This window comes from Prorops nasuta, unplaced genomic scaffold (genome assembly GCF_024137725.1).
Source record: "Prorops nasuta isolate Cenicafe-Biocafe unplaced genomic scaffold, Cenicafe_Pnas_1.2 PNAS00059, whole genome shotgun sequence".
In the NCBI taxonomy this organism is placed as follows: domain Eukaryota; kingdom Metazoa; phylum Arthropoda; class Insecta; order Hymenoptera; family Bethylidae; genus Prorops; species Prorops nasuta.
In genome coordinates, this window is record NW_027116856.1 from 402,202 (window position 1) to 419,155 (window position 16,954).

Sequence of the window (16,954 nt, forward strand, 5' to 3'; positions counted from 1 at the left end):
GTAATAAGAATTTGTACAATAACAACATTAAAGAACGGGTAAAGCTATTCGATGATCGTCCTATTCGACATTCAGCACTTCTCCATTTTTCTTGGCACGAGTGGATAAATATTAACGTTACGCATTTCTCGCTTTGCTATACAATATTTTACGAGTAATATGAAAATAATTTAAACACGCAAAATAAATGTTTTATCGAGATAATTTTCTAAACATTTTATTTTTATAATACATGGACAGATTTACTCGATAATCGTAGAATTATTTGTATGAGCTTTGGAAAACTTGATATTATTTATATAGATTATACATTATTCGTTTTTTATCTGTAATTGAACATCAGGATATTATTTCCTTAAGGCTGTAATGACCGCTGACTCCGCAAGCAATGCTCGCATGTACCTAAGTCAATCTATTAATACTGAAACTAAAATAACACGTGTATTTTCATACATAGAATATTAACAGAAAACTATTACTTATGAATTATATATTGTTCTGTGAGCACCAAGAATTTTATCAATAATTACACCATGTAGGAACGATATATTATTGTTAGTTAAAGTTTTGTAATCAATAAACAAGATAAACGTAAGTAAGGACTGTGCACGCACCAAGCCGAGCGTTCATATTCAGCTGATAAATATAGTTAAATATTATTGTCATATTTTTGTCCATACCCTGAAGTTATAATATTATACATCTTCGATGATTTAACACGGTACAACAACAGATACAAGTCACGAGAAACTTCTCGAGTTTTTCACGTGATATCCATTAAAAATATCTAATTAATATTAAACTATCAACTGTATAACATATTACGTATGCATCTCATGATTTTTTGATGACATACTGCAATAAATTGACCTATTACTTCACAGTTTATACCGAGTAAACTTTCACATTGCACCCATTAGATTTTAACGACCTTGCATTCCTCTTATCGTTCTCTTATCACTCGTATTTCACTCATTTTCATTCAATGCTAAGAGCTTTTGGTAAAAGAAACGTAAGGGAAACGTACGAAGATATTTGTATATTCAACATTTGCTTATTGAAATTATTTTACCAAGAAGTGGCGCTAGGTAACATCAGTAGTTTCTAGTAAAATTATCCAAGTATTTTACAACGTAAAGCCAATTATCAACGTCACGCTATTTGTAATCGATAAAAAGTGTTTAAGCAACTTTTTCAAAAATCTGATTCAGACTTGTTGAGAAATATCAGACTTTAAGGATTTTTACTTTACGTTTACTTTCGAGTACGTTTATCGATGATTTATTAAACTCAAGAACAGTAAATTTGATGTTACATGTAATAAATAAATAATAAATAGTGCAAATCCTATTCTAAGATAATCACTAGGAAAATTAGAATTCCTGTTCCCTGAACAGAAAATTATGAGTCAGCACAGCACGACTTTCTGAGCTTTTATATACCGTTTAAAGCTTGGTTCATATATTATAGGTATATGGATAAAATCACAGAAAATTATTGACACTCCGTTTAAAGAGTAACTAAGATTTTAATTGAATACTTCGCGACTTATGTCTAAAATAATTGTGTTGAAAATTCGTTCAACATTCTACTTAAAACTCTTTAAATATATTCTAAATTGTACTTTTCTTATTTGATGCGTTGTTTTCATCAATTTATCGCAAAATTTTGAATCGCTATGACTTATAGCTCAAGGTAAAGGCGATTTACCAGATGCCTTCGGGGTGCCTGCATCATCGGGAGGGGCAACAGTGTCTCCTTCATCTTGGTCTTCTTTCGCTTTATTTTGCATTTCAGTTGCAATGCTAGCTTCGTGGTTACGCAAATATTCAACGACCAACTGATGACCAAACGTCTCAGCTTCGTCGATGGGTCGTTTACCCCACCTGAATCCAATCAATAAAAAATTCTTCGTTAAGTATCAAACCCAACTCGAGGTACAAAGATGCATACCTATCTTTGGGATCATGTGGAACGCAGCATTGTTCGATTAAAAATTGAACAGCATCCAAATGTCCTTCACTGGCTGCAAGGTGCAAGGCTGTTCTGCCATCATAATCGGATAACGTCATATCCATGCCACTCAATCGATGCCTAAAACAAGAAATATTCCAAGACCAATTTTTATCCAAACTTCAGAAATTCCAAGAGAAAAATTGTCACACTTCGCAAAGCCATTATTGATAATGAGTTTGGCTAATGAAGCACGTGTTGTTTACAGTATGCATAATTACTCAATCATTTTAATGATAAAATTACTCAGTAGTCTACTATATACTACATTATCGCGAAACAAGTTTCACGAGTATTACCTCCGCATAGCAGTGACGTCACCACTAGCAGCACTGAAGAGCAAATTGACAATGGAGAGGCCTTTTGTCTCGTACTTGTACCTTCTAGGGTCCTTTTTGTTCGTAGCGTGCTTCAGGTTATCGTACCTGTGAAAGTTAAATTCGTTGACGAGCTCCTCGCAAAACTGAACACCTCGGCAGGAATTACCGAGGGGGTCTAGGGGTGGTGACCAGGTGCAGATACCCATCACGTTTGGAATGACTAATAAGAGACTTCCAGAGACGCCGGATTTCGCGGGTATGCCAACCTGCGTTAATTAATATTTCATCCGATTAATTAATACTCGAGACAGACAAAAATCACGTGCTTCTCGACCAGTCTCTTACTTTAAAGGCAAATTGACCGCTGTAGTCATACATTCCACAGCTGTGCATCAAACTCAATACGTCACGAACGCTGTCTGGCTTCAGAACCTTTTCCTCGGTTATTGGACAAATTCCACCGTTGGCTAATGTTGCTGCCATAACCGCCATTGTTTCACAATTCGCTTCCATGGAACAGCACTGGAATCGCAAAAAAAATTCATGTAAAAAGTTTGCTCGAATGACAGTTTTGTATGAAACACCCTGAAGAGCGTTGAAAATGATTCTCACCTGGAAATAAAAGTCCATAATGTCGCGAAGATTACTTTTATCCGGATAGCAATTATGTTCCCTCATGTAAAAACCGAGTGCGTAATTTCTGTCCGCAACTTCTCGTTCGGATAAAAAGACAGCATTGTTGAAGCCGAGATTTTCTCCACCAGCCAGTCTCTTAAAATAATTCATCGTGAAGTCAAACTTTTCGGCCAACGTCATTTCCGGTTTTATCAGTGACTTCAGTAAAGAACAGACGAGGATCGCTCCAGCGTTGATCATCGGATTATGAGGTTTCTCTGTCGATCAAGAATTTTTCATTCTTTTAATTTAACGTTATCTTACATGAACCTGGTTATCTAGTCGCGAGCTTACTATTGTAATCCAAGACTAGTTCGTTAAAATTTCGCCCGGAAGGCTCTTGACCCACGTAACGATGAACGACTTCCTGTCCCAGTTTTTCCAGTGCTATGGCGTAGGTCAAAGGTTTGCTGCAACTTTGGAGGGTGAAAGGAATTTGCGTGTCGCCGATACTGAATCTCTGCCCATCAGCCGTGCAAACGGAAACTCCCCAGTAATCGGGGCTCATTCTAGCTAATTGTGGAATATAAGCTGCTACTTTTCCTTCTGCGTTTGATTTGCATTTCCAGAAGAAGTCTTCGATATGTTTTGTGAAGCCAGACCAGTCTGGGATTATAAACTGATGTCGAAAGGCTCTTGATATCAGTACAATGTTGGGATTGATTATTCTAGGAAAAATAAAGAAAAATGTTAGAGAAAAAAGCTTGGTTGGAGAATTAATATTTCTGATAAGATTGAATACCTTTTAAATTGTTCTCTATTCAATTTTTGATTCTCGTGCGACACACCTTCATGGCTGCTTTTCTTCATTTGCTCTTTCTTTAAATTATCGGTTAACTCTTGAAGTCTGGGGTCGTTTTTGCGAAGTCCAGTGGTTCTCAAAGCCTGTGTCAAAACGAGAGAGAAATCTGTCGGTGTATTTAGTTTCATTTCTACCACTTGATACTTACAGCTAGAAACTTTCCCATTGGTAATAGCTCGGTTTCTTCATTCTTAAACATATCGAAGAGAACATCCTCTGCATTGGTCGACTGATCTTGATCCTTTGTACTAAAATAATTTCAACGAACAATTCACTTAATTTGCTTGAATTAACAATCTTACCATAAAATTGTACAACTAATTTACCTACAGAAATAAAACAATTCTAATTTCTATCAAGCACAACTTTCAATCATTTGTATTTTCTCGTCTGCCACACATAAATCAGAAACGATTCGTGACTGTTCGTAAAAAAAAAGAACTGTGTTGGCTCACTTCGTGCAACGCTTAATTATTTATCACCATACTCACTACATATAATGGCTGTCATGAATGAAGCTGTATTCGCTGCAAATGCAAAGAGTTTGAAATTAATTTTCAATACAAGTGATCCTTACCTAACGAATCGTGCTAGTAATTTCGTCGAGTGCTCCATTTTCCTTTCTAAACATATGGTGCACGCTAACTGAGATTTTAACTTGTAATCCTTCGTAGCGAGCTTCAAAGTCGAACCGACCCTTGACATGCTGTTCATTTCTGCAGGCGGCATTATTGTTTCTCTCAATGTTTTTCAATTTACAAAAACTTGAATCTTGCTCGATTAAAAATTGGCACCGACTGTGACTGGCTTGACGTTGTTCGCGCGCAATATTTGCACTTTTTTTTCGGTGCACCGAGAACTCAAAATCGATCCTGCATCGACACTGACGTTTATCAATCAAAGAGGTCGTTTTATATGGAAGCAGAAAAACAGCATCTGGCCATGCCTCGATAACGAACTGATCTTAAAATAGCGCATGCTCGTTATTCGCGTGGATCTAACAGGTAACAAGTTTTACCGTCGACGTCATTCGCACTGATTTTGAGTTGTGGTAACTACGCTTTCTGATACGAGATTCGACGAAATTCTTTTATAAACATTTACGATAGTGATTAGAGTGACTAGAGACAAAATTTTAGCTCCTTGGAAATTATCAGTTGCAACATATTTCGCTACTTTACTTTTATTCTTATCAACGTGAAAATTCTTCTTCCTTGACTTTGTTATTAGTGCCATATATGAGTTAAATGTATAAGTGTGTTTACACGAATATTTTATTACATATACAAAACCGATACTGTCAAATATGGTACGAGTCTTTTCTAAATACATTTAACTTATCCTATTAAAAACCATAACATTTTAATTGCATGATTGTCAATCACTAAAATAAAACACGTGAGATTTTTCATAATATAATAGTCACGTGACTCGCATAATTGCCTTAGGTATTTTTAAAAAATGTCACGCCTGCCAGAAACTTTAATTCGAATCTTGCAAAGTTCTCAATGATTAAAAAAAAAATATATTTATCATAATTACCGCGTTTGTACGCGCTCCAATTCCAAGGCACTTCCAAAAGCAGCATCCAGATATTTGGAGCTTCCTAATTTGTGCGAAGCTGGGACGGACGCTCTTTTCTGTAAAATAAATTATTTTACACATCGTTACTCCAGAATTATTCAGAATTACAATGCAGAGATTTCAGATAAGGGTTTTATTCCAAAGGGGCTGTGCTTGTTGCCAGGCAGCTCTCTGGCTGTGTGCATTATTGATCCTTCGATGAATCAAACCATAGTGTACCATAAGCTGAAGCCTACCACGTGTTGATAATTCGGATTAAATAAATATAACGTACGAATGAACTTTCATATGCAACATACTATCACTTATAAGCATAACGAGCTGATATTTTTTAAAGCTTATAGTTAACTTTAACAAAATTTAAAATTGTCACAATATTGTTCCATTTTAACTATATAACTTTTGATATAATTAACACTTTTTTGAACTAATTGAATTCTTACGTTCTGAAAAGAAATAAGCGGGGATCCAAGTATTTTTGGCTGTGTCTCTATAACTGAAATACGGCCATTGCCACTGCCCACGTGGTGCAAGTAACTGACGTTTCATTATTAGATCATCACCGGTACGATGATTAATATCATTATAAATGCTGTTGTGTTATTGCATAAAAGTTTGTCGCTTATCCATCGATATTAATGGATTTACAATTATTCTTTATAGTTTATAAGATTAAAGTTAAAATATAATACTGAAAAGGAGGAAACTTCGAGGGGAGGAAAATAATAAACTGTAATTAATTAATCGGCCTTAAGAGGTTCTTCGAAGCATAATTTTCTAGCGTTATGTGTATTTCTAAAATTGTGCACGGATTTCTTGGCTTGCCGACAAATTTCGTCATCGTTTCATAAGAATATATCAGCACCAGACTGTCTAGCAAACAGTAGCAACGTAGCAGCATATGATCATAGTAATAGAGCTTCTTCAAACAAAATTATGGCACTTAATTATCGCCTTTATCAAAAATTAAGACACGCTGAAAAGCGTCACTCTTTAGAAACTTATCCACGTTGCGATTAATAAATTAAAAGAATAATTAAATACACTGTATAAAGAGATTGTATATAAAACGTAGAGCTAACTCAATATTGATTTTCTCCAGAATTTATAGAAGAGTGTGAAGGTATTAATCAAAAAGTAGTGCAAAGGTTCATGCCAAAAAAGTGCAGAAACGAAAAATCTGCGTCTGACTCACTTTAATTACCTTCTTGCTACTGTGCAATCGTCTAAAACAATTGGTTCCAATCTTGGCAACGTTTAACATCTTAACACCCTGAACCATGATTTCTTGATACATTCGTGTAATTGACACTAAACGTAATAATTTTACGAGCACTAATAAACCGGTATATACTGTTTTTTCACATCAGGACACTTACGTTCACTCTTGCCTCTCTCTCTCCCTCTCTCACACACACATGTACACAAAAGAATGTAGCAAAACGCCCCTCGGTGTCTCGTCGACTAGAAACTACTGCACGAAGGGTCGAAGAGACGCTGCAGCTTCGCTAAAACACACACAATTTCGGACATGCGCGACTTAACCGAACTCTTCAAACCCGAAATTCTGTCGAGCGAGACAAAAATTTCGCCTTCCGCGTGATCGTTAATCTTAGAGTAGCTATTAGCAGAACGGAACTCAATCGCTGCCACTTATAATTAATGCAAAGGTATATGTGTATGGCTTATAAATAAAATTCATCATATGTGTAAGGCAGTTTTAGTATAAATATACATCTCTTTAAATAATTCATCTGACCTTTGTTTGGAAAAATATAAAATCTTGAAAAATACGATTCTTAAAGTTCGTGAACACTTTATTTTTCTTTATTGTCATGTAACTAGTGATGGAATACACAGAATACAATGGATATAAATTTAAAAACGATTGCAATGACCGATGAATAATTACTAACATCTAAAGTACTACATATGTATACTTTTTTATAACAAATTTGACAACATAAAGTTATTTAACTTTATAAAATATTATAAGCTATTAAGTACAATATGAAGTTACTGTGTTCAAACATTGTAAAAATGTGTAATAATACAATTAAAGTCAATTATAAAAATTAATAATAATTCACATAAAAAGCTGCCTTTCAAAATCAGCTAAAACAATGTACATTGCATTAATGCATACATTACATCAACGGATGTACTCGTAAATTATATTACTAATTTATAAACTATGCTAAATTTCTCAGTCGAAAGTTAAAACTACACAATTATAAGGGTGGCTTAGGTGGTTTTAGAAATCTAAAAGAAAATATTGCATAATTATTGGAGTAACTTATGCAGTTTTAAAAATCATTCATAACTTAAATTGACATTTAAGTACTTTGGCTTTTAACTCCTATCCTTCAATATATGTATAAAATGACACGCATATTCTTAATTCTATTTAGAATACATCTACAAAACCATAATTATCTTTGTTGATTATAGTTTCTGCCAATCCTGAGATCATTGATAATTATGATTGCAACATGAAAAAATAATCTATTCCAAAATAGCAATTTTCAGTTGCTCTTTTGTATCAATTATATATTTTAATTCTGACTGTATAATGTTATATAATATTTGACAATATTAATAGTAAATTTAATTTTTTCACCTGGAAGACAACTACCATGAAACACGTACTTCAAACCTTCGCAGACATACATATAAAGTAATGTATACAATTATTTTAAAAATACTGCATATGTATGTGTTTGGTTGTGTCAAAAAAATGTATAAGTTTATTTTAAAAATTTCGTTAGTCTTCTCAGAATTAATTATGTTTTGTGATTGTCCTGTCTTAGTATTTATAATAAAATAAAATAAAATTGTATCCACTAATGCATGTTCTATTTTATATACAAATTTATAAAATGAAATTTGTTATTTTGGATAAAAGTTCTTACTTTAAGAAGGAAAAAATTCTCCCAAACATGAGATTCGTCGGGTCTGTGAATACACAAAAAATGAATGTATAGTCTTACATTACCTAAATAAATTAAAGGTATTCTCAACAATAAGTTGATCGTTATCACAATGTGTGATTGAGATTAATATCAGCTGAGATAAGTTTTGAACAATACAAGTTTTCCCATCCTGAGCTTTAAGGCCGACATTAAAGTGACGCAGCTTATGCCTATAGGCATTTTTTAAAAATTGCTAGGCTGATTTGTCCAAAGATGCTTTTGAATATTTCAAATTATAAAATCATTACTAGATTGCTGTACTAGAGACAGATGTCACGAAAGTACCATTGAGCAATAGTTCTATTGTCTGAAATTTAATTAAAATCTTATATCTTTCACCAGGATCGCTGATACGATGAGATATGTTAATCTAGATATCGGTAAACTATCACTACCTTATCAGTTATCATTACTATTATTAAGTAAAGCTTTAAAGTCAATGAAATGGCGAAAAATCATTTTCGATATTTCACATCCTCGAATCTAATACAAAATTTAAGATTAATTGGGCCAACTACTTGCAAAGCTTAAATATATCTCACACCTCCTATTAAAAAGATAAAATTAAATCACTGTATCTTGGTAAGCAGGTGGACCGCTGAGAACAAACTGCCTTTGACTCTGCCGTACAATATCGGTTCTACTGGGAACCTGCGGAGTGGCCCTCACTCCATGATAATTACTGTAACTGGACCTAGCACTGGCTGGTCGATTACTGTAGAGATCGTCAAGATCCTCTCCGTTCAAACTTTGCGTACTGGTTTGTTGAAATGTTGGATTAGCGTGTCCTTGCCACTGCATACGGTTCATGTCAGCCGATTGCCAATTATCAGTGAGATTCCTCGTAGAGCTATTGCCTTCCCAATTAGGTAAATTCGGATTGGAAAAGTTACTAGCTCCTGAACAATTATTAGAATCCTGATTCCAAAGCGTCGGGGACGAGACTGCCATGTTAATAGCTTCTGGCTGCCAATTTGAATTGCGGTCCCTGTCCCAGTTGGTTGATATTCTATCGTAATTCAGCGTACCTTGAGATAGTGAATTTACATTTTGATTCGTCAAGTTACTCGGAGTAGTATTTGCGTAAAGGCTTTCTTGGTGGTCCATTATACGGTTTACAGGGTTTTTGCGACGAGATTGTCGAACGGAGCTTCGTCGGCCGGAACGACGAGTTCCATCTCGAGAGATCACAGACCGACGTTTTACTCTTCGTGGGGTCATCGGCTTCGGTGACACGCTATCGTCGTGGGTCGGTGGTTCCGGCTGGGAATATTCAATGCTATACAACGGCCTCGGCTGCTTCTTCTTCTTCTTAGTTTGTACTATTAAAAGAATAAGAGAAAAATTATTTCTTATTATTTCAGCTACTTTTCACCTCGTTTAAGAACACACATAAAAAAGAGGAAAACATTTAAAAGAGTATAAGAAATTACAGAGAACAAAAATTATCCATTGCTCATTCTGAAAGTTAATATTTATCTTTTAGTACAAATATCTATGCAAGTCAAAGTAACATTTTCATTTGTGTGCCCAATACAAATCTTTTCATATTAATGCTAATATTTAACAAGTAAAATTAACCAAAACCCGTAGAAAGTATAGAGTGTTAGACAAGGAAATGAAAAATGTAGGGTTAATAAATAAAAAGCAAGCAATAGAAACATTGCACTTTTATTACAGCTAAGAGCTGCATCAGAGTGATAATGTGATACAGCAGTCTTATACAGAACGAGTTTCTACAATTTTAGAAAATATACGTGTATTCTAAAAGCTGAAATCTAGCAAGCATAATCTACTACAAAATAGAATAAAATTATAAACTATATATGTACATTCACTAATAAACTTAAATTTAAAGTGACAAAGTACCAGTGTACTGCTATTCAAAAGGTACATAGTGCTCTCTACAGTCACTTTAAATTTCAATAAAGCTTTGATTCAAAAGAAATAATTCAGTAACTAATGGAATGTGAGCGCAAACTGAGAATTAACATTGTTGAATCTCAAAATGAAATGAAAAACGTTGAACTACAGGGTTTCGTAATAAATAAGGAATATTAAGTCAGTTAAACTAATTGAACACTTTGTTTGCCGCCAGTTGAGAGGATACACGTTAAAGACTATTTAAAGATAACAAAAAGATTTCAGACCACAGTATAATAGCCTATGATTCTAGATGAAAAAAAGTCTACCATGCACTAATTTAAATAGCCTTAACTGAAATCTCCACAGCACCGTCTAAAAAACTAATATTCTACGTATAAGAAAATAAAATACAGTCTATGATTACTTATAATAATGTGCTTAGAATCACCACTTAAATAAATATAAGTCTCAAGCGCAAAATAATTTAAAATTATTTCTAGGTCTTCCATTGAGAACACTACTTTAAATGTCTTTTACTTTTGTCTAATTGAGTTGTACCAACCAAACTACTTATTATTTAATGTGGTGTTATCAATTGTTTAAAGAAAAAATTATAGTGATGCATTTTCTCCAATTTTCACACTTAAAAAATTTCAGTACTCGATTCAAGCTGGCAGGCTTCAGTATAAATTATAAAATAAATAATCTTACTAAGCCTACATATATAAAAGGTGATAACTCATAACTAGATAAATGCCTATGATATAGTCGGTTTAATTTCACAATTATATTATGACGTGTCATTAATAAAAATATATCCTATCATAGTAAATAATGCATTTAGAGTTTAGTATGTACGTAAACAATAAAATAAATACGAATAGATAACGAGGAAAAGGAAGGGACAGTCTCGAACTCAAAGTAAACAGCAGAAATTTTTCTTGAAAAAGTTATCAAAAAAAGGCACCTACGCTAGCTACACTAATTTGTCCTATCTATTTGGCAAGTATAGGAATTACGTATCACACGTTTGTGTGCTAGTCGTCGCAATAATAAAACTTGATAAACCGTTAAAGATAATTTTTACTACGCAATAACAAACGTAGGAACAAGATATTATTCGCATCTTGTCAATGTCGTTGTCACCTTTAGCGCGTGAAAGTTGTAACAATAAAACAGAAAGAACGTTACATGATGAGATAAAAATTTACAGTTTTGAGCATTAATTAGCGTACATGGATAAAGGTCTGCTGTCTCTTTTGGATTTACTTGATCTATCTTGGTCATTTGTGCTCTGATTGGGGTCAATAGCTAATCTTGGATCCGAATAAAATGACCGTAAAGGCTGCTCGCGAACATGGTCGGTAAAAACTCTAGGCTTGCTCGGATTTCTAGTTTGTTTCGACGCCATGGGTCGAGATTTCATTCGTACGGATGCAATCGGACTATACTTGGATGAATGCGGATAATACAATTTATTCTTCTGATATCTTAATCTAGTAGCACTATCTAATGAGTCGTACTCGTCAAAAGGTGACACTGGACGCTGTAAATGGTCCAAAGGATTCGAATAGTCGTTAGAATAATCGACATGTTTTGCATCTCGGCTGGAAGATGTGCTTCTTTTACTTTTGTTCGTATCATTTCTGTAACTGCTTCTACTTCGATCTGAAAGGTAAGACCTTTCATTGCGTTTGCTAACCACTGTATCACAATAGACAGATTGGTGTGAGCTAGCCGTGCCTGTGGAGTAATGGGTGGAATTTTTGTGAGAATAAGCTGGTGGCGGAAGAGCCGAGTAGCTAACGTACATAGGATGTAACGGCGTATGTCCCGCCAACCCAAAGTCATCACCTCCAACAAAGTCAACTGAAATATCATTCAGAATCCATTCTGTTAGCCAAAATAAACACGGATAGATTGGACAATTATCAAGTTTATAATTACAAAAAAGCGAATCTTTAGAAATAAAATAATTTAAATGAAAAACGTACATGTATCGGTGCTACAATTTTTTTTATATATAACATATAATTATTCCCTTAAAATTCATGCAATAGTACAGATTTCTGAAGATAGTAACTATATGCAAGTCTACAAAAATAATAGTACCAAGATATTGTTTGTAACAGGCCATGAAAATTTCAACTTTTTAAGATAAAAAATCCTCGTTCATTTCCAATAAACGTATAAATTCGTGCAAATGATCCTTTGAATTACAACTTACCAAAATGGAGGATCAAATCCACCAATGAAATCAACTGTAACCGACAACTTTTTCTTCAAGCAAACATACTAAACACAGCTTATTAAGTATATAAATGTAAATTACTTTTAAATTATTACCCTTCCTGCCCTAATAAATATGTATTTCTTATAACCAAAGCATTATGCAACCACATCCCACCTTAGAAAGTACTTCCCATAGAGTTTAAGTTTATTAATTGTAGATACCAAGAGAGAGGCTTTTTTAAGCATCATAAAGTGCCTTAGTGCTTGACTGATGTAGTGCTAGTGCCGTATTAATAGTTCAAACTAATACTTACAGCTGTCATCTTCCTCCAAAAACACTCGACTAAGATAGATTCCCCCTATAATTGCCATAATCTAAAAAATAAAATTTGGATCCATGTCATAGCTATCTCCTTGCATTTATACACAGACCAATTCTAATTGTTTGATTTCTTACTTACACCTAATAAACATTGTGTTGATGCATGTAAAATTTCTATTACTTCGTACTCTAATATGCATTCTGTAACTCTAAATGGCCTTGCTGGCCTAAAAAGCTCTGGTTCAGTCACATTGTACTCAGGTTTGCATCCTGGTCCATTTACATGCCACCAGGAATAACTTCCAGTACCCAGGTTTAGGATATCGCTATTCTGAAATATAAACATTATAAATTAGCTATCTATCATTTTTGCTGAATAATAATAAAATACATCAAGTGTTAAACTGAAGTTACCTTATCCAAAACTCCTACATTAAGGTAAAAGCATATTATAAATATATTCCATCCTAACCATAGTATGTTCCATATGCAATACTGCAAAATTAATATACGTATTAATAAAGAAATTAAATATAATTATATCTCTGTATATTAAGTAAATTAATACATACTGCTATAATATATTTTGGTCTATACTGAAAGGCTCCAAAAAATCCAAGTATTATAAAGATTATATTGAAGAAGTTGACCAGTATCGGGGCCCACATAAATCCCAGAAAGTCGAAGATCTGGCGCTCTATTGTAGTGAGCTGTTGGTCAAACAAAAGAAAGAAATTAAATCTAATGCAGAGATGCAAGATGTTATGGGAACATATTAGTGGTGTCAAACCAATTATTTCAATTTCAGTTAATTGCTTTTTGTGGGTATTCTTGATCCGTATCAATTATATTGTCCTAAATACTTGTCTACTTATTAATCTGAGTCATATTGTTTAACATCGATGATTATTATTTACTGACCATGTCACAAAGATAAGGCAACATATAATGATTGAAGGAAAGCAATTGTAGGGAATAGAGAAAATAAAAAAACTACATTATTACAAAGCAGGAACAGATACAACATAGATTATAGGATATTGAATATGACTTCAAGAAAGTGCATCATAGCACAGATAAGAGTACAAGCATGATTAATAAAGATACGATAATACGTGGAAAAAGCAGCTGCACACTATCAGTCTTGGTGAGAAAAATATATTTCTCTTTACCTTTATCCCTTTGTCACAATATTGTACATTCTGATTTCTCTTGGGAGACTATACTAGCTCCACATTATATATTAATAAACAATTTAAGATAATCGTGAAAGGTGTCATGTAACATTTTAAGCTAGCCAAAAGAAAAAAGGAATTGTGACTCAGCTACAAATAACGCGCGCTATATATCCTAAACTGGTAAGCAGGCTATGAGCACGATAGGAGAGATACTGTTCCGCTTTCTAACGTTTAAAACTCACAAGTTGAAGAGTGCATATTGTAAGTAGAAAGTGCCTTCTGCTGCAAATTCCCATGTCATTTGGCCAGATCGATATTTTGGCAATGAAGCCCTGATCAGTTTGCGTAATTGCTGCGAGGGATTTTGCGGCAAACACACTGCATCACTGTAGTAGGCTCCGATGCGCCGCCATGTTTTTCCAACACTTGTTCCTTCCCTTCTCGTGTCCGCGGTCGACTGTTGCTGTTGCAAGTGACATGCACCCACCACCACCTCCACTCCACTACCACTTCCAACTTTTCCATCTACATGTATAGCGTACACCAATACTGTTTGCCCGTAGGTTACCCGTAGATATATCAGTATTAGTACATTACACACTGATACGAGTTCTCACTCTCCTTTTGCTGTAGCTTGCAAGAGCCGCCAAGCGACCGACCAAGCTGGATTTTTCATGCCGTGTGATAGCAATATATATATATATATATATATACACATAGTACTACACTAGTATTGACAGATAAAATAGAAGCACACGTATACACGTGGGCTACACAATACCACTTTACCCGTGCGCTCTGATCATCATGTGACTGATGCGATCACACTATCAAACGCTTTATTCTATTACCGTTCTATTGCTTGCTATTATTGTATTACCAAGCTACATGTATATCATTAGCTGCATAGTCCCGCGCGCGTATAATAGTATATCGCGTATCACGATATCGATGCGGTCTAACTCGTTCCTAAACCACATATGACGTCATTGACCTGATAAATAGAACGAGAGCATGTGCATCATTCTCTCGTGGTGGGCTTGGGGCAACAAACAACTGAAACACCTGCGGCTGCCATAGCGTATACCGTACAACGTACACATACCAGTATACTACTACCGTACCGCACTGCCTGGCCTGAACCATTCAGTACCGCCAACTACCTACTCTTAAAATTAACATTTCATTCTATTCTTATTCAAATGCGCGTAAGTCCCACTGAAAAATTTATGAGTCCTTCACAATTCCTCACCTACCTGATTCACGTTCTTTGATGCATCATCCAAGTGGCAAGTAACATTTCCATCTTCCTCCTCGTAATAACACTTAAAAGAGCAGCATTGTGCTAATAACCCTGCGTCACGGACAATTAACGAATGAATATTTTTGATGCCTCAAATTTACGTGCATATTTTTTTCAGCACGATGATGAGTTAATTATAAATAATCGACAGTCGTTTATAGATTAAACATCACTTCACACTGTTTAGTCCAAGCCACAAATGTCAAAACAAAATGATAAATTTGATCAAACGTGGGTGATTTTTATGTTGTTTAAAATCCTCGTTAGATTTTAGTGAAAAAATTAAGTCGGAACCAGTAACATTATGTCACGGAAGAAAACGTAGCAGCTAACGTTACGCGTGAAAATTTATGATTTTAATAACTCTTATACAATAAGCTGGATTTTTACTGTAGCCAGCAAGTGCTCATATTGCTTAAAACTTTGTGCATTCCTTGCTTGCTGTGCTTTTATGCGTACACACACATACTTGCAAATGGTATTTTTCTCAATTTATAAGTTAATTATTATGTATAAATATGAGAGACTGCAAGCGATGCGACTTTTGGAGTTTACGCCATAATTAATTTTTCCGTTAAATTTTCAGAAGAAACGTTTAATCGCCCTTCAAGGACAGCAACATCACTATCCCATCTCGACGGAAAACATTGGTCGGATAAAGGTGATATCGATAGCTACAGTACCTCGTACTTTCCTTTGAAAATCTCGGGGGCCTCCTATCGAGGAATATGTGCTGCGCAAACAGACCACCATATAAGGAGCAGTGAAAAATACGATAGGGTAGGGAGTGAGTGGAAATCTAAGCCTCTCCCTATTTTGAAGAAAGGTAGAATCTTCAGTCTCTCTCTCTCTCTCTCTCTCTCTCTCTCTTTCTCTTTATCTTCTCCGAGACTTTCACCCACTTAATTTCTTTCAACGAGGAAATTCTTCATTTTAAGCAGGGACGGCTCTTTATCGGTGCTCCGAGGGCACGTTTCGCGTGCATAAAATTTTTGGAGATGGCAACTGCATGTTTCGGGCTATAAGTCACATTTTATGGGGCAACGAAGATGAACACCGATCACTTCGCACTATCGTAAATCTGATATTAGAGCGAATTGAGTGATTTTAATTTTAATTTTGGTTCTTTGAGGTTAAAGAGTTTTTTTCTTTGCAGGTCGTGCAACATATACAAGAGAATTGGCGGGAATACAGTCCATTCGTGATGGCTGAATGGAGCATATCGGATCCGCAGAGCTACCACGATTTCATGAGCTCCGTTGGTACATTTGCCAGTGAACTCGAGTGTACGGTGGCAACGAAAATTTATAAAAGGAATTTATCGATTTATCGAGAAATTAATGGCAAGGAAGAGCTAAAACGGGTTTTCTGCAATCACATAAGTCCGAGATATCAGACGGCGAGATTGTTATTCTCTGGACAAGCCGAAAGCGGACACTACGATGTACTCCTACATATCTGATGATGTGGCGCAAGTAATCATTGTGCAATTATTTTTATAAATCAAATTTTATGAATCTACAAAGTTTATTGAATTTCGAGACTCATATACACTTTTCGATATGTCTTTGCCATTCGGAGCGTATGTAAATCTTTATTTATATTAAATATCATTTGTATATAATTTATTGTGTACGTTTACAAGTTTTTAAACCCTGTTAAAAATTTTTAACTATCGCAGGGTAAC

The 16,954-nt window shown here is 34.8% G+C and overlaps 3 protein-coding genes across 9 annotated transcripts; 1 reads left to right on the forward strand and 2 right to left on the reverse strand.

Moving 5' to 3' along the window:
* Positions 1–201: 201 nt before the first annotated feature.
* GLS (Glutaminase) lies at positions 202–6,870 on the reverse strand. 3 transcript variants are annotated; one of them, XM_066745108.1, is made up of 11 exons: positions 6,599–6,870; positions 5,353–5,450; positions 4,302–4,337; positions 3,959–4,058; positions 3,751–3,893; positions 3,303–3,676; positions 2,946–3,226; positions 2,679–2,855; positions 2,313–2,599; positions 1,954–2,094; positions 202–1,886 (listed from the first exon to the last, which is right to left on the reverse strand). In XM_066745108.1, exons 1-11 carry the CDS (start codon positions 6,689–6,691, stop codon positions 1,691–1,693), a joined length of 1,926 nt encoding a protein of 641 aa, XP_066601205.1. In that variant the 5' UTR covers positions 6,692–6,870; the 3' UTR covers positions 202–1,690. The 3 variants fall into 3 exon arrangements, with proteins under 3 accessions (XP_066601205.1, XP_066601204.1, XP_066601206.1); XM_066745107.1 differs by having other exon boundaries at positions 6,590–6,870; XM_066745109.1 differs by lacking the exons at positions 4,302–4,337; positions 5,353–5,450; positions 6,599–6,870 and adding an exon at positions 4,388–4,956.
* Positions 6,871–7,211: 341 nt separating this feature from the next.
* Positions 7,212–15,043, reverse strand: NKAIN (Sodium/potassium-transporting ATPase subunit beta-1-interacting protein). Of its 2 annotated transcripts, none has more exons than XM_066745186.1 (6): positions 14,207–15,043; positions 13,359–13,496; positions 13,201–13,281; positions 12,926–13,117; positions 12,779–12,839; positions 7,212–9,688 (listed from the first exon to the last, which is right to left on the reverse strand). In XM_066745186.1, the coding sequence occupies exons 1-6, from the start codon at positions 14,258–14,260 to the stop codon at positions 8,931–8,933; spliced, it is 1,284 nt and encodes a 427-aa protein (XP_066601283.1). In that variant the 5' UTR covers positions 14,261–15,043; the 3' UTR covers positions 7,212–8,930. The 2 variants fall into 2 exon arrangements, with proteins under 2 accessions (XP_066601283.1, XP_066601285.1); XM_066745188.1 differs by lacking the exon at positions 7,212–9,688 and adding an exon at positions 10,022–12,101 and having other exon boundaries at positions 14,207–14,582.
* Positions 15,039–16,764, forward strand: LOC136784509 (uncharacterized). 4 transcript variants are annotated; one of them, XM_066745196.1, is made up of 4 exons: positions 15,039–15,059; positions 15,854–16,093; positions 16,206–16,342; positions 16,424–16,764. In XM_066745196.1, exons 3-4 carry the CDS (start codon positions 16,277–16,279, stop codon positions 16,727–16,729), a joined length of 372 nt encoding a protein of 123 aa, XP_066601293.1. In that variant the 5' UTR covers positions 15,039–15,059; positions 15,854–16,093; positions 16,206–16,276; the 3' UTR covers positions 16,730–16,764. The 4 variants fall into 4 exon arrangements, with proteins under 4 accessions (XP_066601293.1, XP_066601291.1, XP_066601290.1 ...); XM_066745194.1 differs by lacking the exon at positions 15,039–15,059 and adding an exon at positions 15,139–15,253; XM_066745193.1 differs by lacking the exon at positions 15,039–15,059 and adding an exon at positions 15,286–15,498.
* Positions 16,765–16,954: the final 190 nt, after the last annotated feature.

Coding starts and splice junctions, on each gene's coding strand:
- GLS (XM_066745107.1), bottom strand. CDS start 6,691: ATGTATCAAGAAATCATGGTTCAGGGTGTTAAGATGTTAAACGTTGCC. Junction 4,338..5,352: donor TTGGAGCGCGTACAAACGCG/GTAATTATGATA, acceptor TTGCATTTGCAG/CGAATACAGCTTCATTCATG. Junction 3,894..3,958: donor CAATGGGAAAGTTTCTAGCT/GTAAGTATCAAG, acceptor GTTTTGACACAG/GCTTTGAGAACCACTGGACT.
- NKAIN (XM_066745186.1), bottom strand. CDS start 14,260: ATGGGAATTTGCAGCAGAAGGCACTTTCTACTTACAATATGCACTCTT. Junction 13,282..13,358: donor GACCAAAATATATTATAGCA/GTATGTATTAAT, acceptor TTAATTTTGCAG/TATTGCATATGGAACATACT. Junction 12,840..12,925: donor CAACACAATGTTTATTAGGT/GTAAGTAAGAAA, acceptor TTTATTTTTTAG/ATTATGGCAATTATAGGGGG.
- LOC136784509 (XM_066745193.1), top strand. Junction 16,094..16,205: donor TCTCCCTATTTTGAAGAAAG/GTAGAATCTTCA, acceptor CTTCATTTTAAG/CAGGGACGGCTCTTTATCGG. Junction 16,343..16,423: donor ACCGATCACTTCGCACTATC/GTAAATCTGATA, acceptor TTTTCTTTGCAG/GTCGTGCAACATATACAAGA.